Source organism: Parasteatoda tepidariorum, chromosome X1 (assembly GCF_043381705.1).
Source record: "Parasteatoda tepidariorum isolate YZ-2023 chromosome X1, CAS_Ptep_4.0, whole genome shotgun sequence".
NCBI classification, from domain to species: Eukaryota; Metazoa; Arthropoda; class Arachnida; order Araneae; family Theridiidae; genus Parasteatoda; species Parasteatoda tepidariorum.
The window spans coordinates 56,888,107-56,901,582 of NC_092214.1; the positions used below are offsets into that span (position 1 = coordinate 56,888,107).

The 13,476-nt window shown below is 30.4% G+C and overlaps 1 protein-coding gene across 1 annotated transcript in view; it reads right to left on the reverse strand.

Annotated features, from left to right (window-relative positions):
* Positions 1-6,136: 6,136 nt before the first annotated feature.
* Positions 6,137-13,476, reverse strand: part of LOC107449355 (xylosyl- and glucuronyltransferase LARGE2) — a 33,571-nt gene continuing 26,231 nt past the window's right edge. Inside the window, exons 11-14 of the mRNA XM_016064859.3 lie at positions 13,183-13,300; positions 12,329-12,418; positions 8,982-9,063; positions 6,137-6,273 (exon numbers count right to left, since the gene is read on the reverse strand). Coding sequence (XP_015920345.1) covers positions 6,178-6,273; positions 8,982-9,063; positions 12,329-12,418; positions 13,183-13,300 — 386 coding nt within the window. The 3' untranslated portion in view covers positions 6,137-6,177. The remainder of the gene's footprint in view (positions 6,274-8,981; positions 9,064-12,328; positions 12,419-13,182; positions 13,301-13,476) is intronic.

A 13,476-nucleotide genomic window follows, 5' to 3' on the forward strand; every position in this document is an offset into this window, starting at 1 on the left:
AATAACAACAATTTTGAAAAAACATTAAAGAACATATTGAAGAACATAAGAATATTATTCAATAAAATTTTAGGTTACTTTGAATTTTCGATTTCCTAGAAATGTACTTTTAAATCGTTACTTTTTTTGTTTAGTACTTGTACTTTTTACTCGTTACTTTTTAAAATAAGAGCTTTTTACTCGCTACTTTTTTTAAAAATACTTGTACTTTTACTCGTTACTTTTTAAAAGTAACGTTGCCATATAGGCTAACAACATATCAATTTGGAAGATTCCGCAAGCTTACTATGTTACCCCCCCCCCTCAAAAAAAACGGTGCTATTTTACACAAATATAGCCAAATAAGGGATAACACAGAAAACATGGCTAACCTTATTTATGCTGTGGTTCACGACATGTTAGAATTTATAAATTACCGAAAACACTAATGAATGGTAAAATCCTGCGAAAATTTAAACATAAATCACAAATAAAACTTCATAGAATATTTAGCCTGTTCACACATCGCCTCGTAAGCATGAAATAATCGGAGGGATAAACCTAAGTCAAATTTTCTTAATTTCTTTCCCAGACCGTCGCCAATAGCCCATTGTGCAGCTCTAGTGCTACGTAAATTAACTACAACAACAACTCCGATGAATCTCCACGCGCGTGAAAGCATGTGCAGTATTGCCATTGCATTGCCACCTGTAGCCCAAGCAGAAAAAATGTTCACCAAACAGGTTCTAATTCTCCCTCGTCAATAATCGGAATTGCATGAGCCGTATACAGCAAGAACCGACCTTAACAAGTAGTTTCTAAAATATAAAATGCGTGTCTAGGGCAACTAGGTAGGGAGGTAGGTACTTTATTACCGTCGCACTAGAGCTACACAATGGGCTATTGGCGACGGTCTGGGAAACATCCCTGAGGATGATCCAAAGACACGTCGTCGCAATTTTGATCCTCTGCATAGTGGACGACTCCCTTGCTTTGATAGCTGGATGACCAGCGAGCGAAGTCAAGCACTTTATGTTAGAACAGTTAACTAGGACCAATAAAGCGCACCCTTGGTTCCTACGCAGGCAGATCGAAGTGGTCATCCACCCGCTTACTGACAGCAGCTAGTGATGCTTGTCTTTGGTGTTCTACTGAGAGTCACGTCTTTACTATCAGTTCACTGAGGGACTTATGGCAATCAGATGTGGTTTGAATGACCTCCTAAAGACCGTTCTCTCGGTTAGCAATTCATGCACTTCCGATTGCCATCAAGAGAGAAGGAAAAGCTGTTTGGTGATTTTTTAGCAAGGAAATATATTTCACCAATAGACAACTCATAAACTTTTTATTTTGTGACGAATCTAAGTACACTGTTGTTGTTGTTCATTTAAATCGCACTAGATCTGCACAATGGGCTATTGGCGACGGTCGTGGAAGTATCCCTGAGGATGATGCGAAGACATGCCATCACAATTTTGATCCTCTGCAGAGAGGATGACATCCCCGCTTCGGTAGCCCGACGATCTGCACGTGAAGTCGAGCGCTTTACGGTAGAACAGTTTAGCGTGGACCAATACCGCACACCCTCAGTCCCTACGCAGACTGATCCAAGTGGTCACCCACCCGCACATTGACAGCAGCCAGTGATGCTCGACTTCAGTGATCTGCTGGGAACCGTGTCTTAACTATCAGTCCACTGCGGGACACACTGTTAACTAAGCTTAACACCTCAACGTAAAAAATTTCCTCATTGAAGCTTCATCTTTACTCTGAACATAAGCAAAAACTGATTTTAAAGCGCGTGAAGAGGATTTCTCTTTCTCAAACATGCCCAAAGCAGAGCTTTTTATGTAATTGGAGATCGAAATGAGCTATAGGGGGCGTAGAGCAGAGCTCTCTACCTATAGCAACACTTCGTATACTTTTTCCATTAGCCTGTGGAGACTCATAGGAAAAGAAAGTACGCTAGTTTCAGTCTTGATTTTCAAATTGATTAAAAAAAATTTAAGTTAGATAACTATATGGAACTAAAAACTACATTGAACATAGCTTTAAAAGAAAACGTTGCAGAAATTAAAAAAAAACATTTTGTCAATTAAATACAAAAAAATATTATGGAAGGGGAAAATGTAGTAAAACATTCCTATACAACTACGAAGAGAAGGAGAGGAAAGGGAGGATCGTCAATACATGGAACCGGTCTTCGTCCCAGGTGGCGTATTCGAGCGAAGCGATCTCGTTGTTGCTGTTGTAGTTCATTTACATCGCACTAGAGCTACACAATGGGCTATTGGCGACTGTCTGGGAAACATCCCTGAGGTTGATCCGAAGACATGCCATCACAATTTCGATCCTCTGCAGAGGGGATGGCACTCCCACTTCAGTAGCCCGACAACCTGCAAGTGAAGTCGAGCACTTTACTGTGGAAGAGTTAAACGAGGACCGATATCACACACCCTCAGTCCTTACACAGATTGATCCAAGTGGTCACCCACCCGCACACTGATGCTTGACTTCGGTGACCTGCTGGGAACCGTGTCTTAAGATCAATCCACTGCGGGACTGTTGCGAGCTCGAGTCGAACCGGTTGAACTACTTTCCAAACTTCGGAAATTTCTTCCATATGAGGCAAACATAAACTATGATAACGAAACAGTTAAAAAGCTCCTTCCCGTTTTAGTTGGCTTTTGTCTTTATTCTCCCCTGATGCCGATCGAGACAAGACCTTGGATATTAGAGTGGGGCTACTTTATCCTCCATGGTCAAAACTCACGATCGCAACTCTCGACTATTCCATCTGTCAAAAACACTGGTTCTATGTCTAGCTTCTTCCCTCTACTCCTCTGAAAAGTTTTAATGTTATAAAGAAAAGTCAATGATTTGTTATTTCAAAATATTTCAAGTTATATTGATAAGAATGGAGGGGTAGGTCTTAATCTGAACCATCACAAAGTTTCGGTATTTTAATCTGTATTAACAAAAACACACATTTCATTCTCAGAAACTAATTAATAATTTTAATTCTCATCTTATATCTAATAAATAATCTTAATTAGTCCAAATAAAAAAATCAGTATCAAAGTGATAAGATACAAATTTATTGCACAAAAATTGTCTCACCCTTTTCCTACTGTATGTTATTTTCTAACTAGAAATCATAAGATTTCTTATATAAATCATAATCTCTTATTCCCTTAATATAATAAATCCCCCGCGGGTCCTTAATATTTATTTTTAAAAATTTTTTTTTGACATTTGTCATTGTGTTTATTTTTTTTATCAATAACATATATGTGAGGTATTTTGCATTTAATGAGTTGCCTGAATAATCATTTAAAATGATTTAATATTTTTTCCCTTTGTTTACTATTGTGGTTTATAAACAATTTTTCTTGCGTGATGTTCCTGGTAAGGAGATTATTTTTTGATGATTTATTTCCAAATCAAATACTATTTTTCTTTTTCATATCTTCTTACGTGATGTGGGGCTTCTAACTTAATGAATCACTAAGTGCATTGCTAAAATTTTGCTTAGATTTTTTATATAGATTAAACGATAATTTTTTTTCGGAGATAATGCCATCGATTAATTTTTATCAACCATATATCAGACGCAATGCCTCTAAAAGTAAAAAGTTGTGCATTTAAAAGATTAAATAATCATTAAAATTTCATGTTTTAAACTAAGAAAATGTTTCTTGCTCGGGGACCTTTAGAAACCATGCCTAGGTAATCATCTATTAAATTAAAAAAAAAACATCCTCTAAATTCTTAGGAATAATAACGAGAGATTTTTTTTTTAATAATATGTTTTGCTCAGGGCCTTTTATGGGGTAGAGGTCAAAGCTTTTTATATATAGTTCGTTCATGTATATTGCTCTAGTGATCTAAAACTTTTTTATCTGAATCATTTTTCAAGGGCAGGAAGTAGTATCCCATTTAGTTAAGTAGTGTGATTCCTTTTTAAACTTAAAATGGTTGATAAGAGAAGAAAATGTTCACTTAATTTAGATATGGATTTAAATAAATGTACAACTACTTTTACACATTTGTTATATCATATCCATACTGTCATGCAAGCTTGGCCTTACTTTGTTGGACCTCTCGCAAGAGCCTCAGCTCTTTTAATAAACTGTTTAATATTTTTAAAGCTTGGAGTAAAAAAAGAAAAAATGGGGTATAGCAATAATTTGAAGTTTCGTTGGAGCTAAACTTTTAGCCCTAGAAACTGTCGAATTTAATCAAGAAGTTATTTGTGTACACTATGGTATTCCTGAAAAGTCTTAGATGCACAACTTCTTTGATAAATGATTTTTTAAAAAAAATTCAAGTCACCCAGTCTTACCTCACTCTAGATGCATATGTTAACTCTAGAAGAAATTTAAAAACACTAAAATTTCAGAGAAAAAATATTAGTAGACAAAAATTTTTTTCTTTTATAAGACACTTAAGAGTATTATGTTCAAAATTCACTCGCTAAGTAGTTCTCTTCTTCCTCCCTTTCCACTGAAGTTTTTGTGAGCTAAGCAAAAACACTTTTCTACACTTCTTTTTTGAGTTAGAAAACATATCATTGCAATATAAACAATCAACATCTTATGTTTTTTTATTATTTTCCTCGGAAGAATTAGAGTAATCAATCATGGACTTAAGTTTTTTTTTTTAATGAAACTGTTCTGTAACATGGGTTCTTGATACACTTCTCTTTTTGATTATTTCGTTTTGACATTCTTGATTTAATATTTTTTTATGTTCCAGTTTTCCAAGTGATATTCTAAATCAGTTTTATTATTTCAACATCTTTAAGATGCCGAGGATATCAAAATGATAATGATGAAAATTTTTTGAGTTCTTTATTGAAATATGCTTAAGGCTCACTTGTCTTTAGAATGAGTTCTTTAAAATTAGTGGATGAGTTTTACAGTAGATGAATATCCATTAAAAATGGATAAAGGATTGAAGATCATGAGCGTATGAAGTATCCAATAGTGATGAGAAAGACAATAAATTTTTTTTATAGTGTGTAATATCCACTAAGGATTCAATAAAATAAAAAGAATTTTAATTCATTATCACACATATGAGTCAAATTATGAATGCAGTGATAATACATTTATATTAGAATATAAAATGTTCACGTTTCATACTTTTTACTTCAGCATTTTACTCATTGTCAACACATATGGAAAAGTAAAGGAAGAAATAAATTGTTCATATCTAATTTGAAGTGCAAGGGATTAAAAATATAGTTACAGTTCACTTTGACAGTGCTGGCATTTTAATTAATTAACAACACTTGAGTAGCCATCTTTAATAATCGATTTCAGATATTACAAGAGCAGAACTAACATACAACAGTAAGCTCACAAAAGTGCTCCTCAAAAAATGCTCTTCTATGCATGCCCCTAAAAGTTTATATATCACAGCATTCTCGATAGTTCTCGGTTTGGAAGAATTAATGACTTGAAATTAAACAAAGTATTGGTTCCATCGGAGCACCGGATCATAGATATGATAGAAGCTATTTAAAGAAGTAAAAAGGACTGCTTAAATGAGTAGCTATTCTATGATAGGGGATCAGATGGCTCCTTGGAGTGGGATAAGGATACTTTAAGCATCAATATCAATGTGTCAAAAGCATTTATTGCTTTTTTGAAAGAAGGCTCGAATTATGCCAAGTATCAATTATTTAATTTTTGTAAACACTTTTTAATGTGGCTTGTTTTGTTTAATCTCATAATAAAAGAAAATTAGGAAATGAAACAAAAAATATTATTTTTAAAAAAAGTAATAGGTTCTAATTTCCCAATTATTGAAAGCAACCAAACGTAGAAGGAGTGGAGTTGAACCCCAACTCCCCTTTGCATACACCATTGAATATGGGACAAAATGAGGTTTGTCTACAATGCTGAATTGGTTAAATACTTATAACTAAATAAAATTTGCATATATATCCATACTTTAGATCTCTGAGGAACATGTAATGGCTTAAGAATCCAGGAAAGTAGGCAGGATGAAAAGAAAAAACACACACACACTTGAGGAGACTATTGAGTATAGCTTTATGGGTAACTGCTAGGTTCAAAATCTTATGTCTGCTGTGGATTCAGAGCAGCAAAAGTTTTTAACTACTTAGCAACGAAAGAAAATCGAGGAGTCAAGAGTTGCAAAAGTTTATTATATGATGTGTAAGTACACTTATAGTGTTTTACAGTTTCCAGTTTTGTATTGTTTCATAATGTTAGAAATGAATTCAAATCTTTCAACTCTGTTTAGGAGACGTTGGTGAGGGTTCTGAAAATAAAATGGAAAAGTTTAAATTACTATATCAAAATCTGCATTATAAGAGTAATAAAAAATAAAAGAAAGTAAATAACAAATAAAATAGCTGTCTATGTATGCCACTGTCACAATTCAATAGTTTTTCAATCACAAAAGGGACCAAAACACTGAAAAATAGGATGAAAATAGAAAAAAGGGAACAAATGTCTTTCACATTGTTCAATATCTCAGAAATATAGCGCCAACTTGGCATCTTTGTCTCAGCATCCTCGCCACCGTTTGTTGTAACCCTAATGAGTTGAAAATTAGTTGTTGATCTTATAGCATGAGCGTGCTCGTAGCACCAATCATAATAAAAATCTTTAATACAGTCCATTCTATTTTAATCATTTGTAAACAAACGAACCAGCGTAGAAATCAATCATTTCGTATCGAACACACATAATACTTCATTTTTGATGCAAAAATAGTATTCCTTATTTAATTAATATTTACAGACAGAACTTATAAAAATATATGAAATTGAGAAAAAAATTATAATGTGAATTTAATGGAACAGGTAATAAATTGATAACACACAAATTATCATTTTCTTATTTCTTTTAAAATTTAAAAATTAATTGAAAATGACAAAGCAGATACTTATAAAAAAAGAGATTCATTTAGTTAATAATATCTTAATTAAATATTTGTGTTAAAATTTATAATTAGGCTTAAGTCCTTTTTAATCCATTGATCAGTTTCAATAGTTTCAAATAAAGAAGACATAAAGTGAGTACAAGACTGAACGTTTTCCAATAAAATTAATTTTGTGAATAGTCTTCAGCTTTTCATAAAAAATGTCTGTGATTATTGAATAATCAATCAGGATAAATAAGGTTTAAATAAACCGAAACAGAAAAATCATTCTACTAAATTTCAAAATATATGATTTGATATCATCCCATAAAATTTGTTACTGAATTTACTGAAAATGATAAATAGATGAATGACCCATTAATTATTGCTGACTATTAACAGAATTACATATAAAATGTACATTATCTGAAAAAACAAACGATATGGCTACAAATAATTGTTGCAATTACATCAATTTATTGCTGCAATGATAAATCAATAAAATTGCTTTTCAGAATTGTAACAAATTATACTGATAAATTATCTGAATATAGAAAAAAATACAGATTTGAAACCACTTTCCTCAAATGCCTAGGCTGTGAGAAACTTGTATCAATACATTCTTTTTAATCTATAAATTCCTTTTTTTTATAAATTCTTTTTAAACTGACTCTGATCAATAATTTTTTTAACTGACTTTTTTCTATGAATTCTTTGTGTCTTTTTATTATTTTGAAGATATCTTAAAGCATGCGACTATTGTAGAGAAGTGTGTTTAAATTTAAAAATGTGGGGTTAATTTTCTTTTACACCTTAACCTTATTTTTGGGCATGGAGTAGAAGTATTAAGTTACTAAATAATACAAGTAAATTTTGATATTTTAATGAATTTAATATATATTTCTTTCTAAAATGAGCAACTTAAATATTACAAACTTTGCGCAGGTAGATAAAATGAGCAGGTACATTATAATTATAGAACAAACTGCCAAGGTGTTTTTAAATAGATTTTTCTTAAAATATAGCAGAAACTTTACCTGGTTCAATATATATTATCCTTTTGCCATTTTTAAAAGCATGCAAATATTTTATATGGCTGTGGAAAACTTTCAAATTCAAGTTTATTTTGTAATTTATACCTAATTATTAAATTGAATTTTTTAAAAAATGTTTAACTTAGTAGCCATTTATCAAGATGAAATAGAAAAATTATTTCAATATTTTCAGCCGAGGAAAAAAATTCTGGCCCAAATCTGCTATGAAGATATAATGCCCTGAAATTCATTGGCACATTTGACTCTACTGTTAGTGAGGGTTACCAGAAATTGGGCCATTGGAGAATGAATTAAAGATGCAATTTCAAGAGAGATGAGAGTGAAATAGAGGTTAGCCAAAATAAGTCAGAAAAAGAACGACTCCTAAAGAGGTAACACGGTAAAAATACCCAAATGATAATTGATTGACAGATGCTTTCATCATACAGTAAAAACAACAAATAATGTATAAAAAAAATTTAAGATTCAACTAAAAATTGATTTTGCTCAAGCTAATTGAAAAACACATTTTTTTTGTATTCATTCTAAATAAATGCAATAAAAAACTACATAGTAATATATTCAAAACTTTCTCAGATATTCTTGATTTTCCTGCTGAATAATCATCAGACGAATATTTCCTAAAGAGTTTTTTTTTTCTGTGGTGGCTTAAAAATTACTTAGCTTAGAATTTTTTTTTTGTTCTAATCGTTAGTAATTGAAAAACAAAACTCTAAATAATAAATGCATTTTCAACTGCAATGCATATAATAAATACAATTTCAACTGCAATGCATATAATAAATGCATTTTCAATTGTCTGAATAATTAGTACAAATTATTAAAATATAGTTCAAGAAAAAAGTAATAAAGCTTCGAAGAAATATAGTTAATTATTGATCGAAATTAGATAATAAGAAACGTGTTTGTTCCTTTGCCACAGTGATTGGCAATATTCATAGAATTATTTTAAATAGAACATATCTACACTTTAATACACATAAAGTGAATAATATTGCCGTTTACATGTTCAAAATTAATAAAAAATAATAGTTTAAGGCATTATACCTGAAGAAATCCAACTGCATAAGATGAAATTTTATGAGGTAAATGTAAAACCCAAACATCCGGAAGTACAACAAATGTGTAACTGTAAAATATAAAGAACATTTCAATTAGTTACAAAATTTTATCAGCAAGATAATAACTATTTATTGTAGGCTGTAAAAAACACTAACTATGCAACATAGAAGATACATAATTGTTTCATGTTAGTATTGTCTCTAGTTTCATTTGTAATGATTCCAACGATGAATGCTTTGTAGTCTAATTTAAAATGTTTCCATTTTAGAAAAAATGGAAATTATAATACGAAATCAAAATTAAGTCTGTAACTGAGACTTCAACTTTTTGTTTGAGATTTTTATTATTTGTTTTGTAGCTTCAGAGAAAATTTTAAGTTGCTAAAAAAAGTTACTAAATTTAAGCTACTAAAATTTTTTTTTTTTTGCATAATTTTAAGATATTCTTATGACGAAAAATTTAATAATGCATACTAAATAAGAATACAAACAAAATTTGATTCTTACATTTTTATAAATCAATTAGTAAATATGATGAAACAATTTAAAAACAGAAATTTTAAAGACTTAAGCAAACAGTTTTTAAACTATTCTAAATGATGAACTCAAGAACTAAAAACAAGTAAATTATGAGGAATGTAAAATAATTTATTGGGATGAAACAAAAACATATAATTTTATTGTTTGAAAGTAATATCAGAAATAAATGTAAGTGACAATACAATTAAATGTTTCTGCATTTTTACTAGTAAAACATTTAAAACACAAACATGTTTGAAGCAATGGTAGCAAAAAGAAGATGAAAAAAAAAATTTGTAAACATATTATTGGAAAGTTATTAACCAAAAAAATAGGTTTTATGAGATTAAAAACTTGTTCTAGAATTCAGGGATAAAATTTTTTACAATTTTTGAGTAACCCTTAAGCAGAATGTAATTGATTTAAATCCCTATAGACATATTGAAAACAATTGCTTAGCATCGTTTATTTTTATGAGGTAAAATAAATTTCAATTCAATAATTGGAGCAACTTAGTGAGCCTAACAAATTAAAAAGAAATACATTCAAAAGTATAAACACAACCCAAATGTTAAATAGTAAAAATTAACACAAAATAAAAAAGCATAAAGAGAATCTTACCAAATAAAATAAATGCATTAACGTTCAAAAATTCAAAGTTTATTTTCCACTTTATCTCCAGAATACAGTTATCAAAGAAAGAAAGTAAAAACTGGGGATTATTTCATCATCATAGCCAACAATGGTAAGAAAAAAGAATATGAGGAAAGTGGAATGAATGGGGAAAAAGAAAGGATATGTTCTCTTTGCTTATTTACGCTTTCTTATAGCAGAAGGTTAAGGATGTTTTGAAAGCAGATTTAGTACATTTTTTATATTTGTAATTTTTTAAAAATATGTTTTTTAAATAAACAGCAATAAGAAAATTTTAAACTCATTTTCATTACTATATTTCATTAACATAGCCTTTTTTCATAAATTATGGTAATAAAAATCATGAAAAGTTAAAATTTTGACTTTTCTGTACATTGGGTAATGTTTTCTGTGGTCAGTAGTAAGAGACAAAACTGACAAATTTTGACTTTTCTACACAGTTTTGAGTGGTGAGAGTCAATTGTTTAAGTTGTAGAACTCATTCATTGTTAAGAAGTATGATATAATACTGGAATTAATCACTAGAGAAACATTTGTTACAAAATTAATTTAATTACAATATGCGATTTGAGGTATCGGTAATGGATATAGAAAATGCAAAGTGATAAAAAATGTGCATTGAATGGAGATAGATTGAAGTGAATTTTTGAAGATGTGTTACAGTTTCCTCAAATATGGGATGTTCTTTTAAAATTATGGGTCACAAGTCTTTAATTTAAATATTTGTTTGATATCAATGTACAGTGTAACATCCCATATCCGGACGTCCCTTTCCTGGACACATTTTAGCAATCAAAATAAACAAACATCTCTCCAACTTCCTCTTTCCTTTAAAAAAAAAGTCTTTTGACACATTTTCTCTTTTTCTAGCTTGCACTACTGAACCTCTGATTTATGCATCGAACCCATAAATCACCAGAAAGGGGAAGTGAAGATCTACCAAGATCATTGAGTGACCGTTAGTGACGCTCCTCCCTTGGAATGTAGGAAAAAGAGGGAGATTTGTTTTCAAAAGACCGCAACTGAGTCCCCTCCTTTCCCATGCAGGTGGCTAGTAAAAGAGGAATTTCCTGGAACCTTTTTATTGAAAGAAGAAATACTGTGGAAAAGGGTAAAAGGGGCCAAGCGTTAACGTGGAGGGGGAGTCAAAATGGAAAATTTGAATAGGTCTAAAAGGATACACGTCCTTGAGAAACAAAACATTCGTTCTTCCCCATACCATGTAATATTTAGGAGGCGGGGGGGGGAAAGGGGGTAACATTCTTTCTTTAGCAGATTCTTTCAGTCATAGAAGAAAAAATAAGGAGAACCTGATCAGCGCACCCCGCCTTTACGCTTGATTGATAACCAATGAATGGAGAGAAAACAATAATTTGTTACTTCCCCACCCTCAACTTAAATGATCTCCTCTTTACACTTATTTTCTTTCACAAATAAGGAGGAAATTAATTTTTCTCCTCCACCTACCCACCTTAATGAATGACCGGAATTTCCCTTTCTTGCTTGAATCATTCTAGTTAAAAATGGCGGATTATTATTTCCATATGTCAATTTTTTTTCGTTTTCTATATTTTAAGCAATAATATTTTTTTTCTAATATTTCATATTTTATTGATTAGATATTCTAATACTAAAACATTATTCCCCTTAAAAATAATGTTTATTTATTTTTTGCTTCTTAGATTTAGATCATTTTAAGCTTTGTTCAAGAATGACATGAATTTCCCCTTCCTGCTTGAATCGTTCTAGTTCAAAATGGCGGATTAATACTTTCATAACTGTTAAATTTTTTTTGTTTTCCATATTTTCAGCAATAAATTTTTTTTTCTAATATTTTATATTTGATTGATTAGATATTCTAACGCTAAAACATTATTCCTCTTAAAAATAATGTTTATTTATTTTTTGCTTCTTAGATTCAGATCATTTATTAAATCATTTTAAGCTTTGTTTACCTTGGGGGTCTATTATACGGACTTCTTGAAGTCCCATCGATTCCGGATATGAGACTTTACACTGTATATGAACTCACTAAGGTCGAGTGTAACTTAAAATAGTGTGTGCCTGTGGGAGGGGGAGAATTATTTTTAAAAGAAATATTTAAATACATATCAAAAACAAATTTATAATAGTTATGAGGTATACAACAAATTTGCATACTTGGCAGCATAAAGTTCTGTTATATGTGTTACTTTATTCATTCCATAGCCAGAAAATCGTTCATCATAAAAAGGAATTGCATCAGTTTTCCTGAAATTAAAGGGATGGCTATTATCTCAAATGTTTAATGCTTCACATATTTTTTACTTAATTAGCAATATGTTCTTCAAAGAATTAAACAAATATAAAAAGTATTTAAAATTATTTTAATTTTTTAAAAAATCAAAACAAACTTTTTGAAGTTCAAAAATAGGTCAAATCCTATTTGGCATAAAACAATACAAGTAAAAGAAGTTTAAGAAGAAAATTTTATACAAAAGGTTAAATAATGAAAGAAAAGAAACTACATGACCTTCCCCCAGTCATTATCCGTTATCCATCCGTTATCCAGTCATAACCGTTGTTAATTCATCTGCACAAATTTTTCTTGAACACAAAACTTGCGAAAAGTAAAAAACTCAAAAATGAAAGAGAATTTCATCTAACTTCCTTCACTTTTGCTGGCAAACTTTAGTCACTTACATCTTTGATTCAAATCTCATTAATTCTGAAGATTACCTTCGTTAGATATAGTTTAAATTTTTGACTCCAGTTTTTTGTTGTCCTTTGGTCTTGGTAAACTTTAATTATTGAATCAGTAATTTGACTGTAGTTATTTAATGAAAAATTAAAATAACATTTATATATGAAACACATGAAATTTTAAATTAAAAACTGTTTTTCAAAATTAACTATTTAGCTGAGTTTAAAATAATAATTCAATTAATAAAACATATTCAATAATCAATAGAATAAAACATAAAATACCTTATTCGAATTTCTAATCTAAGATTAAAAACTAATTGTACACTCACTGTAAAATGACATAAGGCTCATATTTATCACAAAACATACTCAGTGAATACAATTTATCTGCTCTGTACCATTTCCAGTAATCTGTGTTTTTATGGGAATCACTGGATTCAGAAATTCCTGTTTTGATTTAAGGAAAGAAATTGTACAGATAACTTTTCCAAAGATAGAAAAATACTTCTAGTTAAGTCACAGTGTCTCCATAGCACTTAAATATTTGAAATTGGCGCCTAAGAGTTAATTTAGTATTTCCTACTTTATATGTATTACATAATTTTTTATGCTTGAAAAATGGA